This window comes from Pagrus major, chromosome 13 (assembly GCF_040436345.1).
Source record: "Pagrus major chromosome 13, Pma_NU_1.0".
Taxonomy (NCBI): domain Eukaryota; kingdom Metazoa; phylum Chordata; class Actinopteri; order Spariformes; family Sparidae; genus Pagrus; species Pagrus major.
The window spans coordinates 22,083,925-22,111,185 of NC_133227.1; the positions used below are offsets into that span (position 1 = coordinate 22,083,925).

Below are 27,261 nucleotides of genomic sequence, written 5' to 3' on the forward strand. Positions count from 1 at the left end.
ATAGAGAATCTAGCAGGGTCTAATTATCCTGCAAGTTGACTGAAAGCTACTGTAAAATATCATGTTCCTTTTATTTTTGGATATTTTTTAATTATCACACATCATTGTAACTTTTTGTCTCAGCTACCATTGTACTTTCAGATTACAGTGGGTCCAGCAAACTGTGTAACCAGATGCTTGTACTTATTGCTAGTTGGTCACACATATTGCAATTCATAACAAAGAGGTCAGTATTTTTGGGGAGACGAAACGCAGTCTGTGGGACGACAACGTTGATAAGCATTAAGCATTTGTTGTAGTTACACAGGTGGTATCACTCTCATCTGTGGACAAATCTAGTTTTTTTTTACAAGTGGGACATCAACCGATCCAATAAGTATGGTTAACTATCAAAGTGAAATGAGTCACTGCAGTGAAAGTCAGCCTTACACATGTTAACAAACCGGTGAGTGTCAGTACTCACACAAACACCAAGCAATTTGAACACACAGCGCAGCAATGTTAACTGCCAACATTTTATTTTGGCAACTAGGCTGCATTCTTTTGTGTTTTTTTTACAGATTATTGACTTTGTGTGCCCGGATCACCTGATGCGCATGAATCGGTTACATTTGTAGGTTTTGTGGGGAGTTTTGTTTCACTTTTCACGTGTTCAGATTCGCTAAAGCATGCTGCGTGGAGAAATAGGATATTAGTGATGATTTTGTGTCTAATTTCAAAGTAGGGAGGAAATTTTTTCTAAATAGACAGCCACCCCTCCATTAGAAAACACACATTTACCAACTATACTGTATACAGTAGCATATAAAAGTAAATATGTAGTTTGAATAAGTTGTGGTGTGGCCAGATGGTGGAGTTGTTATTCTGCTGGGAAAACAGCTAGTCTAAAAAAAGCTAAAACAGGTATAAAGTTGCTCTTTAAAGTCCAATCTCAGAGGAACGGGTCAGTCATGGCGGTCATCATCACCTCACCCTTGACAGCTTGGCTTTTACCACGCACCACCTCCTAATGAGCCTTGCTGCTTTGCTTTAGCTCTTGAGCCAGTTGTCTCAGCTCCTCCTTGTCCTGTGGCTTCACAATGGCACACTGGCCTTTAGCTATGAAATAGGCTTCCTTGTTCTCACTTACTGCTTTTTTTATAGCAGCGACACATGCCCCCTCCTCCCTCCCCTGGTGCCAGCCTTTGAGGCAAATGTCAGCTAATTAAGGGTTACATGATCGACCTTTCTCACCCCCACCTGGGTCCGCGTCATTCGATCCGCCGAAGCACCCACGAGCCAGGCTCTGTGCTACAGGTTGTCTGCGCAGAAACACACATGTGCACACACAAAACACAGGTCAGTGTGGCCTTTGATATGCTAAATACTGATGGCTTCCTACAGGGCAGCAGACTCAATTAGAGGAGACATTTGCTGTCGAACACTGAGGATGCACAGTGAGTTGGCTGTCAGTGGAGACTGCCACAAAGATGATGCATGTGTGTTACAGTGCAACAGTCTCCATACTATTGCGATTAAATAAGAAACAAATGAGTATCCTTTGTTAAACTATCTCTTAGCAACCAAGCAATGACTACAACAGAGCACATCTTCTCATGCTGTTACCATAGTTATCTCTCTCCAGCGCTCTGTCAGCACCAGTTAATTATGACATTTCACTATCGATGGGGTCGCATTGTATTTTTTTCCCCTAATAATGCTACATAGGGTTAGCAGCCGGTGGCCAGCAGTCCTGCTATATGTTTGGCTAAGGGAGCTAACAGCTAATGAAGCTAATAGAGCTAAACAGACAGCAGGACTGAGAGTCTCTATACAGAGTAACAAGTTAAACAGTGAACTGCAGTTTAATGTGACGACATAAGTTTACAGCAAATAAATGTACCAAAGTACTTCAGATGAGTTTGAAGGTAAAAGAACTTGAATAGTTAAACTTTTAGCTAACGACTAATTGTAGGTGATAATAAAGTAAAGATGCAACATTTTGATTTTGGAACGTTTCGGGATGGTTAAAATTGTTTTTTGGAAAGGTTCCAGGTTGGTGGATGAAAAAAGTTAGTCTCAAACCCTGGTCCCAATAAAGTGCTGCAGAAATTACGTACTTTTTGTAGGCCAACTAACTGGGAAGTTAGCAAAAAACCTATGGGATTTTTTAATTGGATTGTGGATTATTGCCGAACATGAGCTCTGTGGCAAACACAAGTTTATGATAGTAACACGTTCTGTTCAGCAAGATCATTTTCAGGCAATTTGTAGTTTTGGAGAAGAAATTCAAACTTAGAATTTTAATATTTACAATATTAAAGAGGTAATAGTACAAACTCAGAAATATTTATCTTTTGATGAGGTATATAACAGTGTTTGAAGCTAGAAACGTGGCAGGGTCCGCCACATATAAACAAAGTTAATCATAAAACAATCAGTCAATGAAGATGATCAAAATTTCTTCTTCAAAACTATGTAGTGCATCTTTAACTGAAAACCCATTCAAAAACCCCATTTACTTTGATTCCTGTTGCCACTACTATTGGCCATTTTGTTCCTTCAAATTCTGCATATGTGATATTTTGTTCCAACAAAGTCTCCAACAACAGAAGGTCACATAAAATGCCACAAACCCTCCCTCCTCAAGTTGGCCAAGTGTTTTACGTGCCATAAGAGTCACCTACAGAAAACTACTGCTAGCCTGATTACAGGTAACATTATAAACACACTCTTGAGAATGCTTAGTAACAGCATCTCAACTTCACTATCCCTGCTAATACACACACACACACACACACACACACACACAACAATAATAATAATAATAGGTACTTCTCAAATGTCTTCATACTGTGATGTCGATTTCAATTTCAGGGTGTGGTAATTCTCAAAATGAATGCTGCATTTGATCATCAAGCACAAACAGAACATTGGAGAAGGGTGCTGAATATTGAATATCGTCTCTCCAGTTCAAAGCAGTTTTAGAGCTGTGGGGATGCGTTCCAGAGACGAGAGAACAGAGAGGAGCTGAGAACACACTGTACTCTTTTAGTCTGCAGCTACACACACGCAGCAAGAAACGGACTGCTGGGATTAAAAAAGAAAGCTGTCCTTCAACACTAAGTGTGTGTGGTTGTGCATGTGTGTGGGCAGTGGTGAGGACTAAAAAGGTGATATGCAAAAAGAAGTATCTATGAAGATTATGTTATTAGCAATACTCTGACCAAGTTTAAACCCACAGTAATGCCACCCATTGGGACTACCGTTTGGAAGCCTTTAGTTTGGCATTACAGCTGTCGCCATCTTGGTTTTTTTGGAGCCAGAAGTGACAGCCCAGTCGCCAGAATAAAATGTTGGCAGTAAATGTATCCGCAAACCACTGATACGTTCAAATCTGTGCGTGTCATTGACATTTCTACACACATCTGGAGGTGAAGGGGATGGTGGTCGAGTCACAGGCGAGAAGGCTGCCAAGCCACTGACCACAGTTCAAGACTGTGTTTAGACATTTGTAAGCATGAAACCTACTGAATATTTTTAAGGCAACTGGGATCATTTCCACCCTTGACATGATGTTTTCCTAACCCAACCAAGTGGGTTTTGTGCCTAAATCTTACCACAGCATAAGCACAACATTGTCACAAGATGAAATTGAAAATTGAACCTAAAGAAATGTAACTTTTCAACATATCTAGTTTTCTGAAATGTACATTGCCAACATTTTTCTGGCAATTGGGTTAGAAGTGACTATATTTGGAAGAAAGGGAGGAGCTGGGAGGATTTGTTGAATCTGACTGAAAACGCAAGAACACGCCTGAAGCATAACCGTTTCAATCGTGTGTTTTTCTTTGAATGGCACCATAATTAACAAAATGAACATCATGCTGTATTAAAGAAGGCATGAAACTACCGACTGAGACCATCAACTCATTAAAAAAAGTCTTCTGAGGTAATAAATCAAGTGAGAAATAGGGTCATGTTCTTATAAGTTCAAATACAATCAGACTTCTTTTTGCAACCAGTGGAGTCGCCCCCTGCTGGCCGCTGGAAAGAATGCAGGTTTTGGGAACTTACGCATCAGCTTCGTTTTCAGATTCCATATTTCATACAGTCAGTGAGTCGGACAATGTGTGGTTAGCGAAGAAAGAAAAAAGTTGACAGTTTCAAGGACAGATACAGATCAGTGAAAACGAGAACAAAGCAGAATAATGTTGCTTTGAATTAAAATAAATGGCCAGGAGAGACGTCATTGGGCACTGAACTGTTCTTTGAAGTGGCTGATTGTCACCAGAGACCTTGGTATTGTTACTGGGGCCTTTGTGTCACTGTGTAACAAGTCGTAAATCTGGTGTTAAAATGTATTCTCCTCTCTATTAACCCACTTTCTGTGGTAATTCAGTAAATTCGATAACAATGTGTGTAATCGGAACAACACAAAGACATGATGAGCTGATGTAAAATGGTAAATGTTACTCTTTATTAATGTCATTTCTATTAAAGTACAAAATTGCAGGAACAGGAAAAATACAGCCTGTATTCACTGTAAGAGCTAAGCATAACTTTTCTTGGTACTAGCTTTTATTTATGTCATTTATTTTCCTCATAAACTCTCCATACAGCAGTTTAGAACCTCTGAAGTCTTTGCACCGGATCCAAAACATCTTTTAGTGTCTTTTAGTTAAGGATAGTTTTCTGCTTCCGAGAACAGATTCGACTTCCAGAGCATTTTGGAGTAACTGTGCTGCTCCTGGATGTCATTTAGATTTATGTGGTGTCAAAGAAAAAGAACAAAATCTGTGCAGAAAAACGGAGGGAGGGAGAAAAACAGAAAACACAAAGGATGGTGAGAAACAAGCAGAAGCCGTGACTCCACGAGTAAAAGCCTCAGTCCACACCTGTTCGTCTTCTCAGGTGTCTCAGCTACTCCCACGGCTTCACCTGCTGTCCCTCCTTCCCCCTCAAAAGTATTCAATATTCATTTGTTTTCATCGCACGTCTGGTACGCGGCAGTGCAAAAGAATGTAATTGTAAAAAGTTTTGTTTGTGAGTATTACATATCCATTTTCATCATTTGCTGAAGCGAAATGATTCAACAAAACAGTGAGTCAGCCTACTGTATATTCACCTCCGGGAAGCTTTCACATTTGATGATCTGTGCAGGAAGTCTTTTGTTTTAAAGACGCAGAACACTAACTGGGTAATTAATATGAGCAATGTAACCTCCCTGGCAGGAGAGACAAAGGAGAAGTGCCACCTACAGAAACTCAAACGTCATCAGCAGTAAATAAGAGAGAGTGCCACCCACACTCTTTTCTATACAGGTGCGCCGTGGGAAATGCAGGGCTGAAACACAAAAACCATGTGTACTTACTACTAAAGATGTTTTTAAAAAAAAATCAAGAATTCTGAAGATTATTAGTTTAAAGCATATATATACATATATATCTAAAGCATGTATCTCATGGGACGAGGGATGAGATGATGAGGAGGTAGGTAGGTATGCAGAGAAAACGCTACAGAGAACATGCAAATGGAGAACTCGTTAACTGGTCCACAATTTGTGCCAGCGAATCCTTATGTGTCTGGAGCTTTCATGATGTAAGATGTAAGTATGTCACGTAGTACTAGGTTAAGTTTAGGCACCAAAAGTAGTTGGTTAGGTTTAGGAAAAGATCTGTTTTGGGTTAAGTTATATGTCAATTAAGTAAGTAAAGGACAAATTAACTATAAATAGCGTCAAGTCTGAAGGAAACAGGACTTTTAAACAGGAGATCTGGGTTTGTTTCCTGTGTGACTCACTGATTTTAACTGCCCAAAGTAGGGGCTGTTGGGCCAATGTTGGCTTGCCATATGGTTAAATTTGGCCTGCCACATTTTTGTAGTGAAAAAGTAATTATGGCAATGTTAATGCAGTTTTATTTTTTGTGAGGTAAAAAGTTTCAAATTGGCAATGGGCATCTTTCCTCCCTGGTGTTTCCAAGTGGTATTACTGTTGGCTCCACTGTTGCAAAGACAACTGCATCATTTCTGGTTTCTTCAGATTCACAAGTAACAACAACACAGCACAAAACATATATTTATTAGATCTTTTAGTCTGTCATAGAAATGGGTCACTAATTAACCTTCCTTTTCCCGGGTGACTGCGTGCCTGGTGGCAGACAAAATTGTATAGTGAGGATTATATGTAACCGATGTAAATGCCACTGGTTTCATTATGCTATATCCAATAGATTGTTCAATTAACATTTACCTCATAATGATGGAATGAAGCGTACAGCTTGTTTAAATATGTAGGATCCATAGTTTTTAATTATTTATCATAATCTGAGCAACACTGCACAGGTAGTCAGTCACTACCATTTTGCATTTTAACAATATAATACAATACATTGCAGTGGTTGTTGCTTTTGGCCCATGGCCCAACATTAGGGTTTTAAGAACCCCTGACCCAAACCATGATTTTCGTTCCTTTTTACGCCGGTGCTCTGGCCCTGGAACAAGGCTCTGACCACAGCACTGAGAGTGAGGTGACTCATGTTCACAGATTAGAGGTGTCATCTCAGTCTGACACTGCTGCTCTAATTTTAATACATTTTGATGCTTTGTTGAATAATTCCTCTGACTGGTCTAACGGGGTCACGACGAGGTCAAAAGTTATGACCTTGTCTCATCTGCATTAAAGTTTGAGGCATGATGAGTGATGCACAACTAAACAACTAACCAGGTTGTATGTCAGTGTTTTATGATCTGCCTCCTCTGTGGTGAAGTCACACATCTCCTATCTACCTCTTACTTTAACTTCAGGAGCTACAAAGTCTGTTCTCCAGTGCCAACGTCATTTTGTAAACTTTTTCAACAAATAACCAATCTTATTATTTCACACCCAGGGACACAGCATTGTATTGTAGCCTCATAGTAAATAGGAAAATCTGCCATGAGTCATGAGAAAATGGCTTTGTGAAAATGTGCTTTTAAAGTGAGAAATGTGAAGAGCAGTGATTTGGAGTCATAAGGACGAGAAGAGAGCAGAGTGAAGGCCAGCTGTCTATTATCACTGTGGTACTTGATATCACACAGTTCTGTCTGCACAGACACACACCCAGGCTGCACAAGGATTCTAGGCGTTGGATTACCAAAAGTTGAAGCTTAATAGATATCAAGAACGTACAAACCCCATAAAGTCCCGTAAGGTGATATTTTTTACATTGTACACTTGCAATATTATGCTTGTCATGCTAAAATGACAATAATATCGTTTATCGTGATGATTTCTAGGACAAACATATCATCCAACAAAACATGGTTAAGGTCATGTACATATACTATTACGAGCCCTGAAAACCTTGAAAATAAGAACACCTACATCAGAATGCTCTCAGCATTCAACACAATCTCATGAAAACCTAACACTCTGTGCTCGAGTACAACTTCCTGCAACTGGAAATCGGACTTCCTCACAAACAGACCCCAAACAGTTCAGATTGGGAGTCACACTTTCTCTACTTCAGTGCCCCAGGGCTGTGTGCTCAGCCCCCTCCTGTTCATACTATACACGCATGGATGTACTCCCAGACACCAAGAGAACCTTATGGTGAAGTATGTGCATGACACCTCCATCATCGGCCGCATTACAAACAGTGATGAGAGTTGATATCAGGAGGAAATCAACAATCTTGTATCTTTTGCCATAAAAGGCTCTTCTTCTTAAGGAAACTGAAGAAGTTTTAATTTAGGTGCCACACGAGGTGTCTGTACTGAGCCCAAAGGATACTTAACAACAACACCCACCCTGGTCACAGTCTGTTCACCCTGCTGCCTTCTGGCAAAAGATACAGAAGTATCCACTGCTGTCCCGCCAGGCTGTGAGACTCCTTGACTCATCCTGCGCACTTGTGTAGCATAAAGGGACTACAACTTGCATTTTGTTGTACAGCACTGTTTTGCAGAATAGTAATGAAATAAACCTTGATCCTTAAAGTTGTTAAGATAAGATTTGTAAGATTTGTATAAGCTGAATTTGATCACCTTTCAGGACTTTAGTGGTTGATATAAAGCAATCTTAAGCTGTCCTTTTTGTATTTATACTTTACATATTTTATTGAACTATTGTTGTCTGAAGACTCTGGCTCTGACTGTATGAGCCAAATTTTGCAAATGCCACTACAGCTTGTTCTCCAAACAATACTGCAAGTTAGAATTTTAAAATATTCACACAAAGATTTCATGCAAATACAATCTGATCCTGAGTTTACTCACCACAGAAGACACATACTAATCCCACTGTACTGTGTTTTTCTGTGTATTTTCTTCTCAGAGACATCAAACCAGACAACATACTGCTGGATGAGCATGGTAAGATCCCTTCTCTCATTATATATATTTTTTAATAATACATATGGATGTGAGTCCAGAAACAGTACAATACGATTTGATTAAGTTTTGTTATTGTATAAATATGATAGTAACAATAATCTTGACTCGTGGTGATCTGACCTGACAGCCCAAATTCAAGACTAAACTGCTTCTGACTGAGGATTTTACTCAACCTCCGACCTCCGGGATCACTTCTGCTCAGATCAAGAGCTGAAAGGCTCAGAGGCAGGCCTCGCAGTCGTTGCCTAGATCAGTCTTGCAGCATAAAGAAGGAAAATACCTCATAAGTTATTGAGACATTGAGGAGGAGTGTATATTTTCATTTTCTGCCCACACTGTTATTGATCTACAGGAGGAAATGAAACATAGGGGTGCGACACGAGTGTGGAGAACAGGGTGATATTCATCATGCAAAATCCTGTTCTGAATGATTGATTTAGTCTCATCATAGGCTTTAGTGTCAGTTTCACACAAGTACACACACACACACGTAGGCACATATGGGAAAAGAGACAGAGAGCAGTGTGTGTGGTTATATGTCAGAGGGAGGGGAGCGTTTATAAATCAAGGCAACGTAAAGACAGACTGTACATTTCCTCATCAATATGTTAATCAAGCGGAATATTAAAGTACTTCATGTTATGATCCATCCGACAGACGTCCAAAGATAGACATGATGGCACAGTATGCAAATGTACACAACATGCGTATTAATATGCTGCAGGGATTTGCTCCCATTCAGCCTCAAGAGCGTTAATGTAATCGGTGATATTACTTCAATAAGATACCTTGAAAAATATTGATATTCACCTTTTTGATACTATGGGGTAAATTGACACAACATTCAGGGCATGAACATTTTGAGTTTTAAATAAATCTGCACAGGATAGCAGACAAACTGTAGTAACTATGAAAAATTATTATTATTATTTAACATTCTTTTTGTGTTTTGCTTTAGTTCAGGCCTTTAAAAATAATGTTTCTCACAACTCGCTTTTGGAGAGAAGAGAGAGTGAGAAAGTGCAGCTGGTACTGGTGTTGAAACCGTTTCAAATATTCAGTGATCGATATTTCGACAACACTTTTTGTTTCTGAATGAGATATAACATGTTCATTAGTGAGCTTTAGAGGTGCTGGTAGGTGGATTTTGTTTCTCCCGACAGAGCCAGGCTTGTTGTCTTCTCTTATTTTTCAGCCTGTGTTAAAGCGGCTCTAAACATTGTCGTAGTTTTAGCAAACTTCTTAGCAACCCCCTCCCTCCTCTCTACTTCAGCACATGAACGCAAAGCGGTAATCGCCAGACGTAGCAGCAAACAGGACCGCCTCTTTATGGACTTCTCTGTCCTGATTGGATAAAGTTGGCAGGCATACAAGAAAATGTCTTCTGTCTTTTACTCAGGGGGATGAGAGACATGGGTTACTGAAGATATACTCGATAACAGTGATGACTGTTGGAATAAAGAGCTATTTAGCACTGCTTTTAATATACATATACATATATATATATATATATATATATATATATATATGTACATATATATATATATCACTTAGAGCAGCTTTAAGATAAGTTATCTAGCTTACTCTACCTTAACAAGAGAAACATGGGTTCACTCAACAGTACTCAAACAGTCTAAGCATAAGAATCATGCCATGACTTTTAAAGCTGCTTCAAGTGATGGAGGTGACATATGATAACAGTACTTTTGTGAACTAAAACCTAAATTATCTGTCCATCTGCTGTATGTGGACAGCAGACCCTACTGTATATTAAAGATCATTTGGGACTGACCGATACAAGGTCACATCACACGGACTGGACACTGAACTTGGCGGCACACCACCTGAACAACAGCTGTGCTCTTGGGCCCCTGGCATATAGACGAAAGACATGCGGTATACTATTTGTCCTTACACTCAAGAGGAACCAAAATGACCTAAATTCTGTATTTACAGGCGCAGGCAAGAGTCTCACACTTTCCTGAAAATGCTGAGACGTGATCACGTGTAGTAATTGTATTTATGAGCCAATGATTTTCCTTAATTGAATCTAAACTGTCTAGCCCCAACTACAAAAACAGCCTGAGACCAAGAGTGTCCACATACTTTTGACCATATGGCGTACACACGTGTAGGCACACACCCACAAAAGTCCTTCTATCTCCGAGGACGCTGGGCAGCTGCTTATGGGAGCTGAGCAGATATGTGGGACGGCAGCCCTGCTGTCGCTACAGACTGGAGGCTGACAAAGAAAGACGGAGAGAAAGAGATTGACGGAGAGAGAGAGCCGCAAGGACAAGACAAGACAAGAAAGAGAAAAAGTGATGAGCAGGCATTTGTGGAAAAAAAGATTTGTCAAAATAAGAAAAACAGGGTAGATAAAATGAGTGGGAGGCATGCAAAGAAGACAGATAACGAAGAGAAAGGCTGCTGTGTCAGCCTCAGCCTGATTTCAGACATTCACCTGTGCTTTCTCTCTCTGTCTCTCTCTGTATGTGTGCGTGTCCTTTCAAACTCAATAAGCACTCCTCTCCCCCTCATGCATTCTACCCCCATGCTGTCTTTTTTCGGTGCAGACCTGTAGTTTACCTCTCCACTGAAGTCTAAAACAGCGTGAGGTATCGGCGGGAGGGGGAGTGGGCTGTTTTGCTCCTGCACACCACGTTAAATTTGCAAGCTGGAACTGACCCGTTCCCCCCGCGTTCCTCCTCTGGGAGCTGCTTCAAAATAGAGAAAAACAATTTACTCATGCACGTGTGACGTCGCTTTGTTAAACGGCATAGCCCCAGGATGCTGGTGGAAGATCCAAGAGGGCTGTTGTCTAGGTTTCAGCTACAAATGCAGGAACTACATTAAAGCGGTAGTGTGATGGAAACCATATAAACACCCATGGGACTCTTTAGAACAGAACCGTATATGATCTTTCCTGATAAGAAATACCAGGTAGAGTTTTTAGGGTAATGTAAACAAGCGCCACACCTTCAGAAATGTTCTATCACAGTTAAAGAAGTTTGGTGTATGTATTTGCTGCAACAATCCCTTTTAGCTAAAGGAGAAAAACTGATGAGATTTTGGCTACTTTGCTGCTTTGAGACGCAGAACGCAAGCATGTTTCCATAGTGAGCATCATTATGATTTGGCAGCCTCGTTTTCAATGCGGTATTATATTTAAATCGAAAGGTAGTTAACATGTCGTCTGTCTCTGAGCGAGTTAAACCTTAAACAATTCTTATTACTTCCGTCCATGTTCCAATTAATCACTTATTTATTCCTATTTTATGATAATCTCGGACAAAGCCATACCGTGGCCTTAAATGTTTTAGATGTATGATATAGTATGATATGATATGATGCTCTGTAAGGGCTTTTGGATCTAATTTTGAGTGACAAACAGGCTTTTCTGACTCTGTTGTGATAGTATCGGGCCTAAACACACGTGAAGAGATGTTTTGTCATGTCTGATGAACAATAAAGTTGTCTGAGTCACAACCTCACATTCAATGTGCAAACGTTAGGGTAACGTTTGAACATTACAGTATCAAAATCAATGCCTCCCTCCTCTTCATTGCGGGCTTACCAGTATCTAAGCTTAATTATTACTCAGCAAGAAAGCTTTCAGTTTAAAGGGTTAGGGTTAGGGTTAGGGTTATGCTCTCTAGTGCAAAAGCCTGTGAATACATACTAAATTGATAATAGCATAAATTTAAGCATTAAAAATGTGACTATATTTCAATAAGAAATTAAATTTAAATGGGACCATAGTGGAAGATTGACAGCAATCGCAGCTATCGCTATACTGTGGTTCTGATCGGACCTTTTGCCGCACAACCCTGTATTTTCTTTCACTGAGGCCCTCCTGGTGCGTCAGTAGAGAGATGTGGACACGTGCCGACTGGATAAAACATTTAGAACAAACTACAAAGAGAGGGGAAATGCACTGATATGGAATAAAGAGCATGTGGGGATTATGACAGAAGGGAGCTGAACTTCTGTCCTGGCTTCATTACTCTCGCTTTGTGAAACAGGCCAAAGTACACGGAGTCATTTTGCATGGAGCTAAAGTTCATGTAAAAGGGTTTCAAAGTTTGAGTGTGGATACTTAAAATGGCCCCAAGAAATGACACTGTTAAGAGTAAACTCATTTGTAGTGTATGTACAGTATATTTTAGTGTATATGAGTAGTTGCCCTCTGGGGCGGGGTTTTTTGAGGTAGCGCAAAGCAAAGAGAAATTAAAAATAGAAGAGACATGCGGCAGCGTGACATAACCCCAGGATCAAACCTCGACAGTTGTGGAGGTAATCCCAGTAAAACACGTTAGATAACTAAGCCACCAGGAGCCACACATTTTCACAGGCAGGGAGCAGTTTGACTGGAGACAAACAGGGGTTAATCTCACATACAGAGGATGTGTATTCTCTTCATTTAGTGCACAGACCTGATCAGGGTGAGTGAAGTGGCCAGCTCAAAAGTAGTGCAATGGGGGATTAAAAAAATAAACAAGAAACTGTAATTAAGGCTTAAAAAACAATAACAGTAAAAGCTTTGCAACAGTAGTTAATGCAGACATATTCAGGCCAAACTAAAACACGTTTACAGCCTCACGTTTAACAATAACTAGAACAGAGCAGGAAAAGAATTACTTTGCTGAAAATGAAAAAAAGGAAGAGGAAAAGCATTTCTTTAAAGCCAGATTGGCAGTTTATTATGTTACTTATTAGCTCCTCCTTCTCCCCCACTCCTGCCAGTTGCTCCACAGCAGGTAACGGTACAGTGGACTCCTCCATCGTTGAGCAACCACTGATTTAGCACTTCATTCAATGTACTCAGCATGAATTTCACGGACGCCGCTGTGGTGACTAAGTTGTGCTACTCAAAAGCATTGTTCAGTACATTTTCCATAATACAGATTTGAAAATGCGTCATAGTTCATCCTTTACTCTCCCTCACATAATGCCATCTCTCTCTGACTGTGCCATGTTTGTGTCCTGCTGCTTTAACTACCATATCTGCCCCAATCACTGACTCCAAATGACTCTACTCTCTATCTATTAATATTGAAAAATGAACAATGAATTAATCTGGACCAAAACCATGAGTCTAAAAGCCTTAACTATTGGCCACCAGAAGCTTAACTGCTATTATTATTTTATTTTATTTTGTTTTTGGTGTGCTATCAGTGTATATGTTGTCCAATAAGCACAGAAATGTAAACATTTGAACAACTTAATGCAGAAAATGATGTTTGTGGTAATTCACATGAAATCAAACCAGTTTAAGCTCGTACACCAGAAACCTTACCAACCCTAGAAAGAAATACAGACAGGCTTAAGTGATTAAATGATGAACAGGATGTATCTCACACAGAGAAAGGGGAGAAGGACAGGACAGCTGGCTGTGCTGAGTTTTAGTTATTTATCAACTCCTAATTTATTCACTCTTTCTTTTATTCGTTTATTGAATAATTTTGGAGCAACTGGAACAAATAGGTTTGAGCTGAAAGGATCATCGCCGCCATCCTCGGAGCTGTTTTGAACTGATATCAGAATGACACGTTGGTTAAAGAAATCCAACATTTTCTTTTGCTACCAGAAACTTTTGGCTGAACATTTTGATGATGGTTGTCTGTTCCTCTCCCGCTGGCTACTGTGTAAAACTCCTGTCCTGAATCTGTCTTCTGCAAAGACAGGAGAGATGAAGAAAGAAAAGGAGAAAAAAAAACAGGGGGAGATAAGTATGTGACAGAGACAGGAGACACCATTAAATATGAAAACATCTGAGAAGCTCTACTCTCTACTCTTATTCAAGCTCCACTTAAAGTCTAAAGTGACGTTTCAGTGCTGCTGCACCTTTGTCACAGTCATCAAGCTGCATTAACAATGGTCTTTTCTACTGGGAAAGCACCTGCGCATCTTTCCTCTGCACACAGGTCAGGTTGAGCCGTGAATGCAGTATGTGAGCATATTAACGACACAAAGAGGCAAAGAAATGAGAGCATAAGGTAGCAGGAAAAGCAATGGGGGGATCTTCAGTGAGGCGAGGAGAGAAGGGGTGGAATCAAACTGTACACAGACAGAAAAGGTGTGATAAAAAATTGGGGCGGGGAGAAAAAGAGGAGATTTTTTTTATGCAGTTCTCTTATCTGTAAGGCTCTGCATCCTTTTGTAAACACTTAAACTGACTAGCTCCTGCCTGCTTTACATTCACACACAGTTATCAGCATGTGTGCATGTGTAAAAATAAAAAATAAAATTTAAAAAACGTGTACAGTTGCTCCGCAGCGTTTATGTTTGGTCCTACTGTATGTGTGTGCTAGGGGTTACCGGGGACGACCACTCATCCAAACAATCACTCTGCGGCAAAAGCTCTCCACTGCCTCTGTCTTTCCCTCTCACTCAGTATGACACACACACTCACAGACTCACACACATACATATATTGAGCTCATTAGTGTGTGCTCAGTGTGCATGGCAAAGACCGTGGGCCATCCTGCAAGCACATGAAACACAGGTCAACGGTTTGACTTTGGAAAACACTGAAGTTGCCATAAAAACACTCCAGACTCTCTTTCTGCTCAGTTACAGTATCATCATGTGTGATTTATTCCACGCATGATGCCGCAGTTCATTTGCATCTGCAGTCTTTTAATAATATCAGTGTGAGAGCATTATGATCACAAGAATGCTGAAGGAAAAGTGGATTATGTTGTATTTTAAAATTCTTTTGATCCTCGGTTTTTGCATATCTGACACTCGCATAAGCAGCATACAAAGTAGGATACCTGCTATGTGTAAGATGTTGTTAAATTTAATTCCCAAAAATGAAAAGCTACTGTCAATCCTGGAGGTGTAAGCGGAGCTCTGTGATCCTACAGCTCTGTCTCATCTCCGTATTTATAGGGTTCACAACAGTGAATGTGTAAAAACATGCTCTGTGTCACTCTGAGGTAATATGATCTCGCTGCTCAACAGGTCACGTTCATCTGACAGACTTCAACATCGCAGCGATCGTAAAAGACGACCTGAAAGCAACGTCCATCGCTGGGACTAAGCCATACATGGGTAAGAAAATACATTTTGACCAGTGCTTCACAAGGAAACTTAAAGGTCCCATATTGTAGAATATGATATTTCTTGTCTCTTATGATTATAAAGCAGGTCTAGGTGCTATATGATGACTGTAAAAGTATCAAAATACTCAGTCAGCGGAGAAATGGACACAGCCCGCATTCATAAACTATGCCTTTGAACGAGCCGTCAGGACCTCCGTGATGTTGTGATGTCACAACTAAACAGTCCCCGCCCACAGCATTGTCCCCAGCATGGCTTTTGTTTGCAAAAGCACCGACAGAAGCTGATGCAGAAACACGGTGGACAGTGTCTGCTCAGACCTGTGAGAGCTGACCAATCAGAGCAAACTGGGCTTTTTGGGAGGGGGGGCCTTAAAGAGACAGGCACCTAAACGGAGCATTCAGACAGAGAATGGATAGAGGTGCTGTGGCAATGGACATTATAAGAAACTATGTGAAAAAAATCTACTCATGTACAGTAACGAAGTATTTGTACTTTGTTACTTCCCACCTCTGGAACAAATACACTAAATCTAGGCTGGTAAATAAAAACGATTTAAAAAATGATTGATTTAATTAGGTTATTGATGGAGGAATGAATAACGGATAGATGGATTGAGAGTCATTAGCAGAGTCATAAGCAAAAAATGCACACAAACAAAAAAGTTTTTGAGAGTTTGACTTTTGTAAAAATCAGCTGCGTCATGGCCAGGAACAAGATAAGTCTAAAAATAATTTGGCAGTTATCGACCAATACATGGCAGTTCTTTTGTACTTACTCAAGGTTGTAATCTAAGGAAGCTTAATGCATAAATACTGTTAAGAAAGCATTTAAAAGCTCTGATAAACAAAATATAGAGACGTTCCCTCCTTTTGTAGTATGTTCTTACGGCTTCTTTGTTCTATATTGCATGATCCCAAAACCTGAAAGTGACACTCTGAATAAGGTAATATCGCCTTTCGAAACCAACATTCATCCTCTTCTGCAGGACTGCAGTCGTCCTCCTCATGACTCATGAGTACAGTACCGATCAGGTCGATCAGCTCCTGGGAGATCAGATAGTAGCTAACAGGATCTCAGGGGGATATGAATGACAAGGCAGCACCCGTTTTTGTCTCTGCGTGTGTGCCTGTTTTTTGATGGAGAATGATCTTGTGACCACGTGTGACTAGATTTCAGGCGAATACTCAGCAGTGTGATAGATAATTTATGGGTACTCTGGGAGGAAGAAGAAAACACCGGCTCTTTTAGAGGCCTCAGTAGATAAACTGCACTTTTTTCCTTCTCAGTAAGACAGCAGGGCAAACCTGCCATGACGGAGAGGATAGTGTGTGTGTGTGTGTGTGTGTGTGTGTGTGTGTGTGTGTGTGAGTGTGAGTGTGAGTGTGTGTGTGTGTGTGTTTCTCCCAGTCCTGATTTTGACAGTGTAATACAGATAAAGAATCAGAAAGGGATGGGTAAATGATGAGTGATGGAAATTCATCTTGACCATTGGAAACAAGATTACAGCTGAACAACCTTTCTCCTAGAATAGATTATTCATGTCCACAAGGGAGGAAAGAAAAACAATTCAAGTGTTTGGATGGCTGGTCCCATTATCTATTACAAAGTTATTATGATGTTATATTGGTTTTCAAATCAGATTCCAATATTTAGTATTTGCCTCTGGCTAAAACAAAGATTACATTTTAAAGTTTTCATCCTAGAACAGCAAGAAAAACTCAACAGTAAAGTGTGAAAACTGTCAGGTTATGAGCCGAATCTCTTCCATAAATCCTGCTGTCAGTTTCTTATAGTGTTAGCCTACAAGTAACGTATATTCTGTTTCAGACATGCAGCTTGTTACATAACTGTGATGGCAAGTTGTCAGTCTCCTGTCTAAATAAGCACCTCAAACAATTTTAACACTTCCAACGTCCAGTCTCCTCTGCCGTAATTTTAGTTTTCATCCATGCCAGTCTCGGGAACATAAGCAGCAGAGTTCTCTATCTAATCAGTGATAAAAATGCATGAGAAATTTCATGAGGGCTAGAGGGAGCGAGTGTCCCATGAGCTGTTGAGGGTCATTAATTACGGCTTTAATGGCAAATCAAGTTTTAAAATCCATCAAAAGTCAGCGCCAAGTATTGTGCAACATCATTTTGCATCAGCCCTTCTGCTTTATGTCTAAATAAGGGACTTAGACTATAGCCAGACACAATAATGCATTAAAGATAGTTCTTTGTTGGGACAAGCTCATCATCTGGCTTGTTGCTAGCTGTAACACACGTTGCATTCTTTACAATACTTCACCCAAGGAAGAGCCGTAGTAGGTAATTCTTCCCCTCAGCATAGCCAATTTAGTAAGTGGCATCACTCTATTGGTTTTGAAGTTTTGAAAGGAGAAATCTGTACCAATTACCTGAAAAGTAGATTGTGGACGCTTATCAGATCGATCAGGTTTTAAAATCATCAGATTGCTCACCTCTAGTCTGAATACAAAAAGACATGACCTTAACAGATAAATGAAGCGAGCTAGGTTATGTATACCAGCGCCAATAAAGGCTACAGTTCAAGTTAACTCACTCTGATCAAAAAGACCCCAAAAAACAGTGAAAATCAATAAAAACACAAAAAAGACAAATCTAATGTAAGAGACATATCTCATCACATACCAAACGTCCATCTTATTCTATCTATTTTGTTGTACAATATTTTTCTCTCCATCAGCTCCAGAGCTTTTTCAGACCTTCGAGGGCTCCCACCCTGGCTACTCCTTCTCTGTCGACTGGTGGTCACTGGGCATCACAGCCTACGAGCTGCTAAGAGGACAGGTAAGTTAGACATACACACACATCACCGCGTCCCAACCAAATCGCCACTTTTAATTTCTTTATGTTGCAACATTACGTTGCTTTAGGATCCGTTTTCTATTTTATGTTGTGACACCCTGCTCTGATGATCTGGTTAGGTTTAGGCACAAAAAGCACTTGGTCTGGGTTAGGAAAAGATCATGTTTTGGCTTAAAATATCCAGTTTTAGTCGTCACAAACATGGCTGGAAATTGTCCCGAGGTCTCCTAAAAGTGTCTAGTAGAGTCGCGCTTACAAATGAGGAAAATATGTGGTTCCTCCTGACATGAACGTCAGGTCATATGCATGTAATGTGAGCGCTGATGACACGTTTCTTAAAATTGTCAAAATGGTACATAGCCTATGACATGTACAAATGTGAAGTGGTTTGCACCAACATGGCGACTTGGCTGCCGTATCCACATCACATCTCACTTCTGTGCTGGCCTGGCACACTTTACTGCAGTCAATAAAACATATGACATCTAATAAGAGTGTGCTGGAACAGTCCTGTCAGTAGGAAAGCAGACATAAAGTCCTCAGCCGTCACAAATAAAAGGGGGGCAGAGCTATAATTGAATTTTACATTCAAGCTGACCTGACTGGGGGAAGATATTTAAATGTTTAGTCACGGTGTGCGACGAATCGCCGCAGGAGAACGAGAAAATAGTGCTTCGGTTATTTCCAGAGCCATATAATTGGAATTGATTTCTAAAAGATAATATATTTAATTTTGCGCTGGTCTCATCTGGAGAAGTTAGATTTTGATTTAACGGAAATAAACACAGGACAGAATGTTTTCACTCGATCTCCTCGCTGACTCCGACTGGCGCCGCAGTATTTCCTCTCATATTTCAGGATGATGATTTCACAAACTACAGTAACCTCTGTTTACACTGACAAGGATCCAGAACACCTGAAACCAATCCTCTTTTTTGACACATCAATGCTCTCCCTCACACCTTTCTCCATAAAACTGTTGATGGCGATCTAACCTAATAGCGTTCTTTCAAGTTCAGTCCACTTCCTGACCTCAGTTACCTCGCATCCCACTGAAATATTTCCAGTCCTCCCTCAAGCTTTACTTTGCCTCCAAACCTTCCTTTAACTCTTCTAAATATGTTTTGTCCTCTTCCTGACCTCGAAGCTACATCTCATCTGCACCAAAAATACCTCAAGTCCTCTCTCTTACCTGAAAGCTGCGTCCTGTGATTTTTTTCGAGTACTTTTAACCTTCACTCATTCAGGAGAGGATTGCTGAGCACACACTTCCACGCACTACTTCGCACCCAGAAATTACTTCGAGTGACACGGACGTTAGCCCCATTTTCTCACTTTAGTCCACTTTTTGGACGTGGCTGTATAATCTGCGTCATCGAACCCTCTCCTAAACTTTCTTTCACCCCTCACGCAGCATGGTGAGAATTCATTTTCACTTCATCCCTCTGTCTCCGAGGGACACCTTTCTCTGACTGCCACTCTCAACACCCTCTATAAAGCATAAATCAGTCTCAGGGCCTTAAAAACTGCCCCGCCGGATGTGCAGAATTATTTGGCAGTTGAAAATGGAGAGCTAGCTCACTATTATCCAGCTCCGGGCACCTTTTCGATCCCTTCCCGGCTTTTACTTCATCTTATCTCCCACTGAAGCTTCAACGCTGTTTTATTTCATTCACGCTCGGTGCAGACCATTTAACTCCTCTCTCACGAACATTCCCTGCTGGGCCTGACCACCAGTTGCAGGGAAAGATCCAGACAGCTCAGCATCTCTCCAGAACCACAAATCAATCACTTTTACTAAGTTTCTCTGCCTCCAGCCTCCAATTTTTCTGGAACACAGACACCTCCAGGTAAATTTCCCCCCCAAAAACCAAATATAATTTGATTTGTGAGCCATGTCTGCCTTCTGAACATCTGACTCCAAAAGAATATATTACTGGTTATCTGACACCTTATGTGTGACCTGTCCGGGATCATCTGGAATATAATTGATATCATGCATCTGAAAGAGCCTGTGATAAAAATGATGAAAGGTGGGGCATCCATCTGGGTTGTATTTCGCTCCCATTTCCCTTACATCTGCCCTGTTTCTCTTCAGCCTGAACCATCTGACAAAGATGATCTGATGATTAATCATTTAGTCTATAGAATGTCAAAAAATAATGACCAACAGCCCAAAACCCAAAGACTTCTTCTTCTTTATTTACTATCATAAATGTCAAAGAAAAGCAAGAAATCTCTACCGGCGAGACACACCAAACCATCTTCAAAGAACTAGCAGCAATAAAGGCCAACTGTTGCATTGCCTTATAGTATGTTGCCTGTGTCTCGGCCAAAAAGCGACACACACAGCTTTTGCAATCATTCTCACACCACTTTTGCTAAAATAGCCACTTCTGATCAAGAATATGTCTGATAAAGTTTCAAATGGCACTGGCAGTTTCCTTCTCTTTTGCTGATTCTGTTCTCTTGGCTTGACAGCCAATCAAAGTGATTTCTGGCATCGGCAGGCTCCGCCGCCAATTCTTCCTGCTCAGTTGGCCAAAAAGCTGCCGACAAGGGCTGACTGGTGCCAATGGTGCAGCACCAAGCTGAAGTGCACCAGGCATGAGAGCAAACTTCAATATTGTCCAAACCGTGTAATTACAACGTTACGTGATGCACTGGGGCAAAAAAAAAAACTTTTTCCCATAGGCTTACATTGTGAAAGAAGCAGCTGTTGGCGTAAGTCTCTGTTGTACACGCTCTATGGGCCGCACAACACGCAAGATCCAGGTATTTTCAGATCCAGGAAGTCAAGCTTTTTGGCTTCATGTGCCACCGAGCAGCTTTCATAGGGATGAACGGGGTGCCAACTCCAATGCTGCATCCAGATATTAATTGTTAGACCCATGTGCAGGACACGCAGCAACAACTAGGGCCATGGACACTCACAGACAGCCCCGACATTGGCTAGCAGTCTGGTGTATCAGGGCCTTTACATCTAAGAAGCTGGAACCAGCAAATGTTTCACATTTTTTCTTAAAAGATGACTGAAATGATTCCATCATCGTCAAAATAGTTGGCACTTTCAACCAACTTATTCATTTTCGACTACTGATTGGAGCTTTAATCTCCTCCTTTGCATACAAACAATCTGGAAGAGGCAAAGGTGCAGTTTGTCCACCTCCAACCAGCGTGATCCAGCTGTGTTTTGTCACTGTTGCACTCTCTAACTCCAGAGGGTGGAGAAGGACTGATGTGAAGAACTCTCAACAGGCTTTTCCTTGTTTTCTGACCCACAGTAAGCCCTCTCACACGGCACGGCAGAGAGTTTAAGTTGTGTTTTGAGAAGAGACCCTTATTCTGTGTTTCCCCTATCATTTGTCCTGATCAGTGCAGGAAATGGGTTCAGAGAAGGTGAGCACGTAGAGAGGACGAGGAGGGGGCGGAGAGGGCGGACTGCAGAGCAAACTTTAGGACGTGCACTTTATCAAAGAAACTCCTCCAGGCAGTGCATGACGATGAATACAAGTTGTCTGTAACATATTGTCTCCTCTCTTCAGAGACCGTACGTGATGAGATCCAGTACACCAGCTAATGAGATCCTCCAGACCTTCCACAAGGTCCATCCCAGCTACCCAGCAGCCTGGTCTTTGGAGATGAAGTCTCTTCTCAGAAAGGTGAATAAGTAGCACATGCATAATGCATTACAACATTTATCTCACCTTTTCACATGAAACTAACCTCTTCACCTCCACTCGGTTGGAAAACAAACCAGCAGGTGTCTGCTAAGAAATACTGAGAGGAATATAAATATCTTTGGAGAGTATAAGCCCTTGGAATTGACAAAGATGCGTACAACCAGACAGAGAGTCTTTGTCTTGTTATGGGTGCAAAAACTGAGACACGAACATATTGTATATGTGTACAGCTTGAAGAATTAACGATACACCCAACAACACCTTAGGACTGTACAGGTCTGGTCCTATGTCTTGGACACTTTATTCAATGCTTCATTCAGACAGCCACGTGCTTGACTGATACCAGAAAGTATGACTTTGTGTAGCTCTTCTCTTTATCCTTCAAAAAATATTTATTTTTTAAGAGTGCTGACCCAAATTATTCAAAGCCTTGAAGCTTCTGCCGTTGCCAAGGTTATTGATGTCCCAAATCAATATCTGATGGAAAGAAAGTCGGCTGCACCAAAAAAGAGGCAAAAGACTAATAAAGAGCAAGAAGCGGAGATCCCCTATAGCAATACATAAAAACCAGCGAGCCAGAGAGCATTTCCACTGCTTTGGGAGAGCCGAGTGGCAGGAAAAGGACGGGCAATCCTTAGTGATGTATCACACCTTGCTGACTATATGGACGGAGGTACAGGGAATCACTTTTGCACAGCTCCTGTGCCCAGAGATCCTCTGTACCTTCCAGCGTAGCTCTGTTAAACAAATCCTTGTGATGAGGTGTTTCACTTTGTTGTTAAATGTCTGTCTTTGATTTTATTTGTAGTAATCTTGTAGACACAAAAAGAATTTCCAAAAGTAATAATAATAAACTAATCTATCTGATTTCTGCTCCATGTGCACTAACACAGTCCAGCAAGCACAGGGTTTTGACAAACAGGAGCTCGAACCTCCAGGCTTGCGACACTTGCTCGCTAATCAAGCTGAATTTTTTTTTAACTTTGGTAGCGGGGACGGTGGATGGTGTCTCCCCTTCTGTCCCAACCCAATCGCCAGACTAAACATTAGCTAAGTATGTTTCCACAAAACCACAGATAAGTTAAATCTGAGCGTTTCTTCATGCTTTATCCTCCTGCCACGCTGTGCTAGTGCTCTGGTTCGGTTTACACACAAAAACCATGTGGTTAGGGTTGGGAAAACATTATGTTTTGGCTTAAAATATCTGTTATGGTTGCCACGATCATGGACAGAGATGGTCCAGCTTCCTGTGAAAATATAGCCGGCTCTTGTTGCCACCAAAAATGGCTGGAAATGTCCACAGGTCTTCTTAGAAACATCCCGTAGTGTGACTCTAACTGCGGCCGGCCGTTCGGCAGCCTTGTTGGCTCGTAATATCGCCACCACCATCCCCTTCACCTCCATGGTGTGACAGGTGGGTAACAAGCGTATAATGTGAATGTGATGTGCCCCGTTTGGTACAAATGTCAAGTTTATTTCAATCTGCACACGCCAACTTCTCACATCAGAGATATCTGTTGGCCAAATTGAACTCCAGTACCACGATAGTCCAGCTTTTCCGGCCGGCCCTTTCGTTTTTTTTGCTTGGATTTTGCTCTCAGGTTTGAATTCTTTATTTCCTGTGGGAGGACAATTATCCAAACCTGACACCGTCGCTTCATTTGGGCAAACAAGATGCATCTACAGAATCTTAATTAGGGGGTCAATGTTGCAGCCCCATCTTGGACACTAGCTGCTTATTTAAACATGCATCTTGCAGCGTCCGGTACATCTTAAGAATTACAATGATACACAAGCATAATCAGTATTCAAAAAGAGGAATTTGGGCTGTTTGCTGAAGAGTTACAGTACTGAAGTTGCACAGTAAATACATAAATACATAAATCTAAGGGGAAAAGTTAACACAACCTTACCACTGAAGTAATAAGACTATTCATATCACTCCTTAATTGCAATAATTTACATGCATATGTTGTTTCATCTAATGTAATTTGCATATTCTTAAATTTCAAGAGTCTATCCATAATTTAATGTCAAACATTTAGTCTTCCTGTCACAATATGCCTCTAGCAAAGCTAGCAGATACACTGCCGCTGTAGCATTTGGGTTTTGTCTTGGCAGGGATCCACTGCAGTCAAACTGTTGCATTGCTTCGTGCTCAGACTCCTCGCACCTCATTGGCATTCCAGTTGCATAAACGTGTGTGTATGTGGGAGTGAAAAGGGGGAGTGTGTGCGCGTGAGAGACAGAGATGTAAAGAAAGTGACAATGTAAGGGGAGAAGTCCGTGCTATATTTTTGTCCTTCATCCTTCATAACCTCCTGAATTCCCCACCAAATCACCATTTGCTTCCTATATGTGTCTCACTTTCCTCTCTGCCTCCCTCCTCTCCTCCGTACCCGCCACCCTCAATCCTTTCTGTCCCCGTATCCTCATTCTCAGACACATCCTTCAGGGCAAACATGTGCTCGCGTCTCAGCGGGACTCCGTGGCAACTTTTCAGCCATGCCTCCCCGTGGACAATTGTCCTTATCCTAATCCTTTTTTGTCTCCTTCAGTTGCTGTGCATTGATGTCCAGAAGCGCATTTCCTGTCTAGCCGAGCTGCAAGATCTGGACTACATGTCAGATGTCAACTGGGACGCTGTGCTCAGCAAACAGCTTCCTCCAGGCTTTATTCCCAATGTGAGTATCAGAAATAAACTGACTGAGCGCTGCCTCAGTATGCTACCCGACAATAATGCTCACATCTGAACAGAGGGGAACGTTTTTTCCTGACGTTGTCTCGCTATATTGTGTTGATCCACCACAGATTTTCCGAAACAAAAATACAGTACTGTCCAACGAAAGGACAGAAACAAAAATGAACAAATACCGCAAATAAATCTTTTTCCAGAGTACAATAGCATGATTTTCTGAATAAAAATACCACCCATCCCTGAAGCCCCGCCTCCCTTCCACTGTTCCACCGTACCTATTCCCATACCAGTACTTCCCCGAAGGCAACAAAGATGCAAGAAACACAAGATGTAGAGAACTACCCCACTCTTCATCTAATCTTTTCTAGTGGAGCTGTAGACACCACCCCCTGCTGGGCCCGGCTGGATCTCCCACTGAGCGTGTGCAGCAGATGTTTGTGCATTCCTCTTACACACACACCGAGGCAGAGAAAGACTCCGCATGTCTACCTGCAGCTCCACAGGTGGTGTCTGCATCATCCGTAAAGACAGCTCTCGTGTGTCATAATACCACTAAGCCGGAAGTGAAGCCGCTTGGTTGGCACGCGGTGTCTGCTGTGCTCTCTCTGTAGTGTCAGGTTTTTACTGTAGCTGCACCTACTTACAGTTTTAAAGCTGGTGACTGTAAAAGACTTTAAACATTACAACTACCATTAGAAATATAAAATTAACACTAGCTGTCACTGGAGTGCTTTAATCAGACTGCATTTATACCTCCTTTGAAAGTACTGTAACCACAGTTTTCTTCATTTATGGGCACAGATATATTAGAGTCCTTCAGCTACACTAATGACAGATATAACTAATCCAACTGCGACTAATGATTATACCTATAAGCGATTAAAAAAAATGTTTTCTTGACTAATCTATTAAATGTTTACTGTACAAAAATCCCAGAAAACAGTTCAAAGTGTCATAATCTTGTCTTGTTTTTTCCAACCAACAGTCTAAAAACAAAGATAATCAGTTTGCTGTCATTTTTCTGCTTACAAAATGAGTTTAATCTCTTTAAATGTCTTGTTTTGGCTGGCCAACAGTCCAAAAATATAATCAGCATGCTGTCACATAAAAACAAAGGAAAGCAGCACATTCTGACCATTAAGAGTCAGGAACTTGGTGTTCTTGGACCATTTTTGCTTTAAAAATTGAGTTTAATGTCTTTAAATGTCTTATTTTGTCCAACCCACTATCCAAAACCCAAAGTTATTCAGTTTGCTGTCACATAAAACTAAAGAGAGCAGTATATTCTGACCATTAAGAGTCAGGAACTTGGTGATTTAAGATGTTTTCTGCTTAAAAATTGAGTTTAATGTCTTTAAATGTCTTGTTTTGACCAACCAACAGTCCAAAAACCTAAGATATTCAGTTTGCTGTAATATGAAACTAAAGAGAACAGCACATTATCACTATTCAGAGTCTGGAACTTGGTGATTTTAGGTCAATTTTGCTTAGAAATTGAGTTTAATGACTCTAATTATTATTACAACTGTCTGTGTTGGTCAGTCACAAGGTCACAATGATCAGCCGGATGACAATAACTGTCACTGCTGAGTGAGTGCGGAGCTGAATACATGCAGAATAATGACTGCTGCAAATGAATAAATGGGTAAATGACTTTATCTAATTCAAAGTCTATAGTGACTGCAGAGCAGCGGGTATCCCCTGCGGCCAGGCTGGCACAGCAGAGGAAGAACACAGAGGATCGATGGGGAATTGACAGTGTCTCTCTATCTAATTATAGGCCTCTCCTCTGTCTTTAGTCCCTTATAGACTGAGGGAGAAGTCAGCCCTTATGTTTTGTTCCTAACTCCCCAGCATTCAGTCTGCGTTGTCTTTATTGGCTCGCTGTCGTTTGAGTCTTGAGCTAAAATAGACGTTTTTATTGCATCATTCTGTATTATATCACATTGTATAATATTACACTGTATTGTATAACACATCTAATGTAATCACTGCATATTGTTTTGTAGGAATCAGGTGTCAGAAACTGTGTAACAACGACTGACTGTCCCCAAACCAGCAAATGCTGATGGATTTTTGTACTAGCAACTAATCGATTGATTGACCAGTCATTGCAGTTCCACGATGATCTGTTATTTTATTTCTTTTTTTAAATCTCGCTCTCTACAGAAGAGGAGACTAAACTGTGACCCCACATTTGAGCTGGAGGAAATGATCCTGGAGTCCAAACCGCTTCACAAGAAGAAGAAAAGGCTCGCAAGAAAAACCAGGGACCAGGGATCTGACGGGTCCCCACAGGTAAGGAACTAAAAATATTAAACACAGTAACTACATACGACTCAAGGAGAATTAAAGAAGGGTTTGCTCTGAAATGAGACGACTACCTCTTGAGAGAAGTAGCAAATGACTGTTCAAGAGTCAGTGAAGAACTTTTCTACGGATCATCTATAATTTAGAGGCTATGCACTTTTTTCCACTACAAGGGTTCCTCAAACAAATAGGTTTAGGTTTATCCTGTCTTCAGTGGACCACACATACATCTTAAGCCTTTCAAATACTTCATGTTTGTCTTGTTATCGGGTATCTTGAAGTCATGACTGATCAGCGACAGGGGGTCACACATTAT

At 41.0% G+C, this 27,261-nt stretch overlaps 1 protein-coding gene across 1 annotated transcript in view; it reads left to right on the plus strand.

Moving 5' to 3' along the window:
• The window catches only part of stk32a (serine/threonine kinase 32A), a 77,676-nt gene that overhangs the window by 37,582 nt on the left and 12,833 nt on the right, over positions 1-27,261 (plus strand). Inside the window, exons 5-10 of the mRNA XM_073479816.1 lie at positions 8,297-8,334; positions 15,325-15,414; positions 18,133-18,236; positions 21,800-21,916; positions 24,496-24,621; positions 26,805-26,933. Of these exons, the coding sequence (XP_073335917.1) occupies positions 8,297-8,334; positions 15,325-15,414; positions 18,133-18,236; positions 21,800-21,916; positions 24,496-24,621; positions 26,805-26,933 (604 nt within the window). The remainder of the gene's footprint in view (positions 1-8,296; positions 8,335-15,324; positions 15,415-18,132; positions 18,237-21,799; positions 21,917-24,495; positions 24,622-26,804; positions 26,934-27,261) is intronic.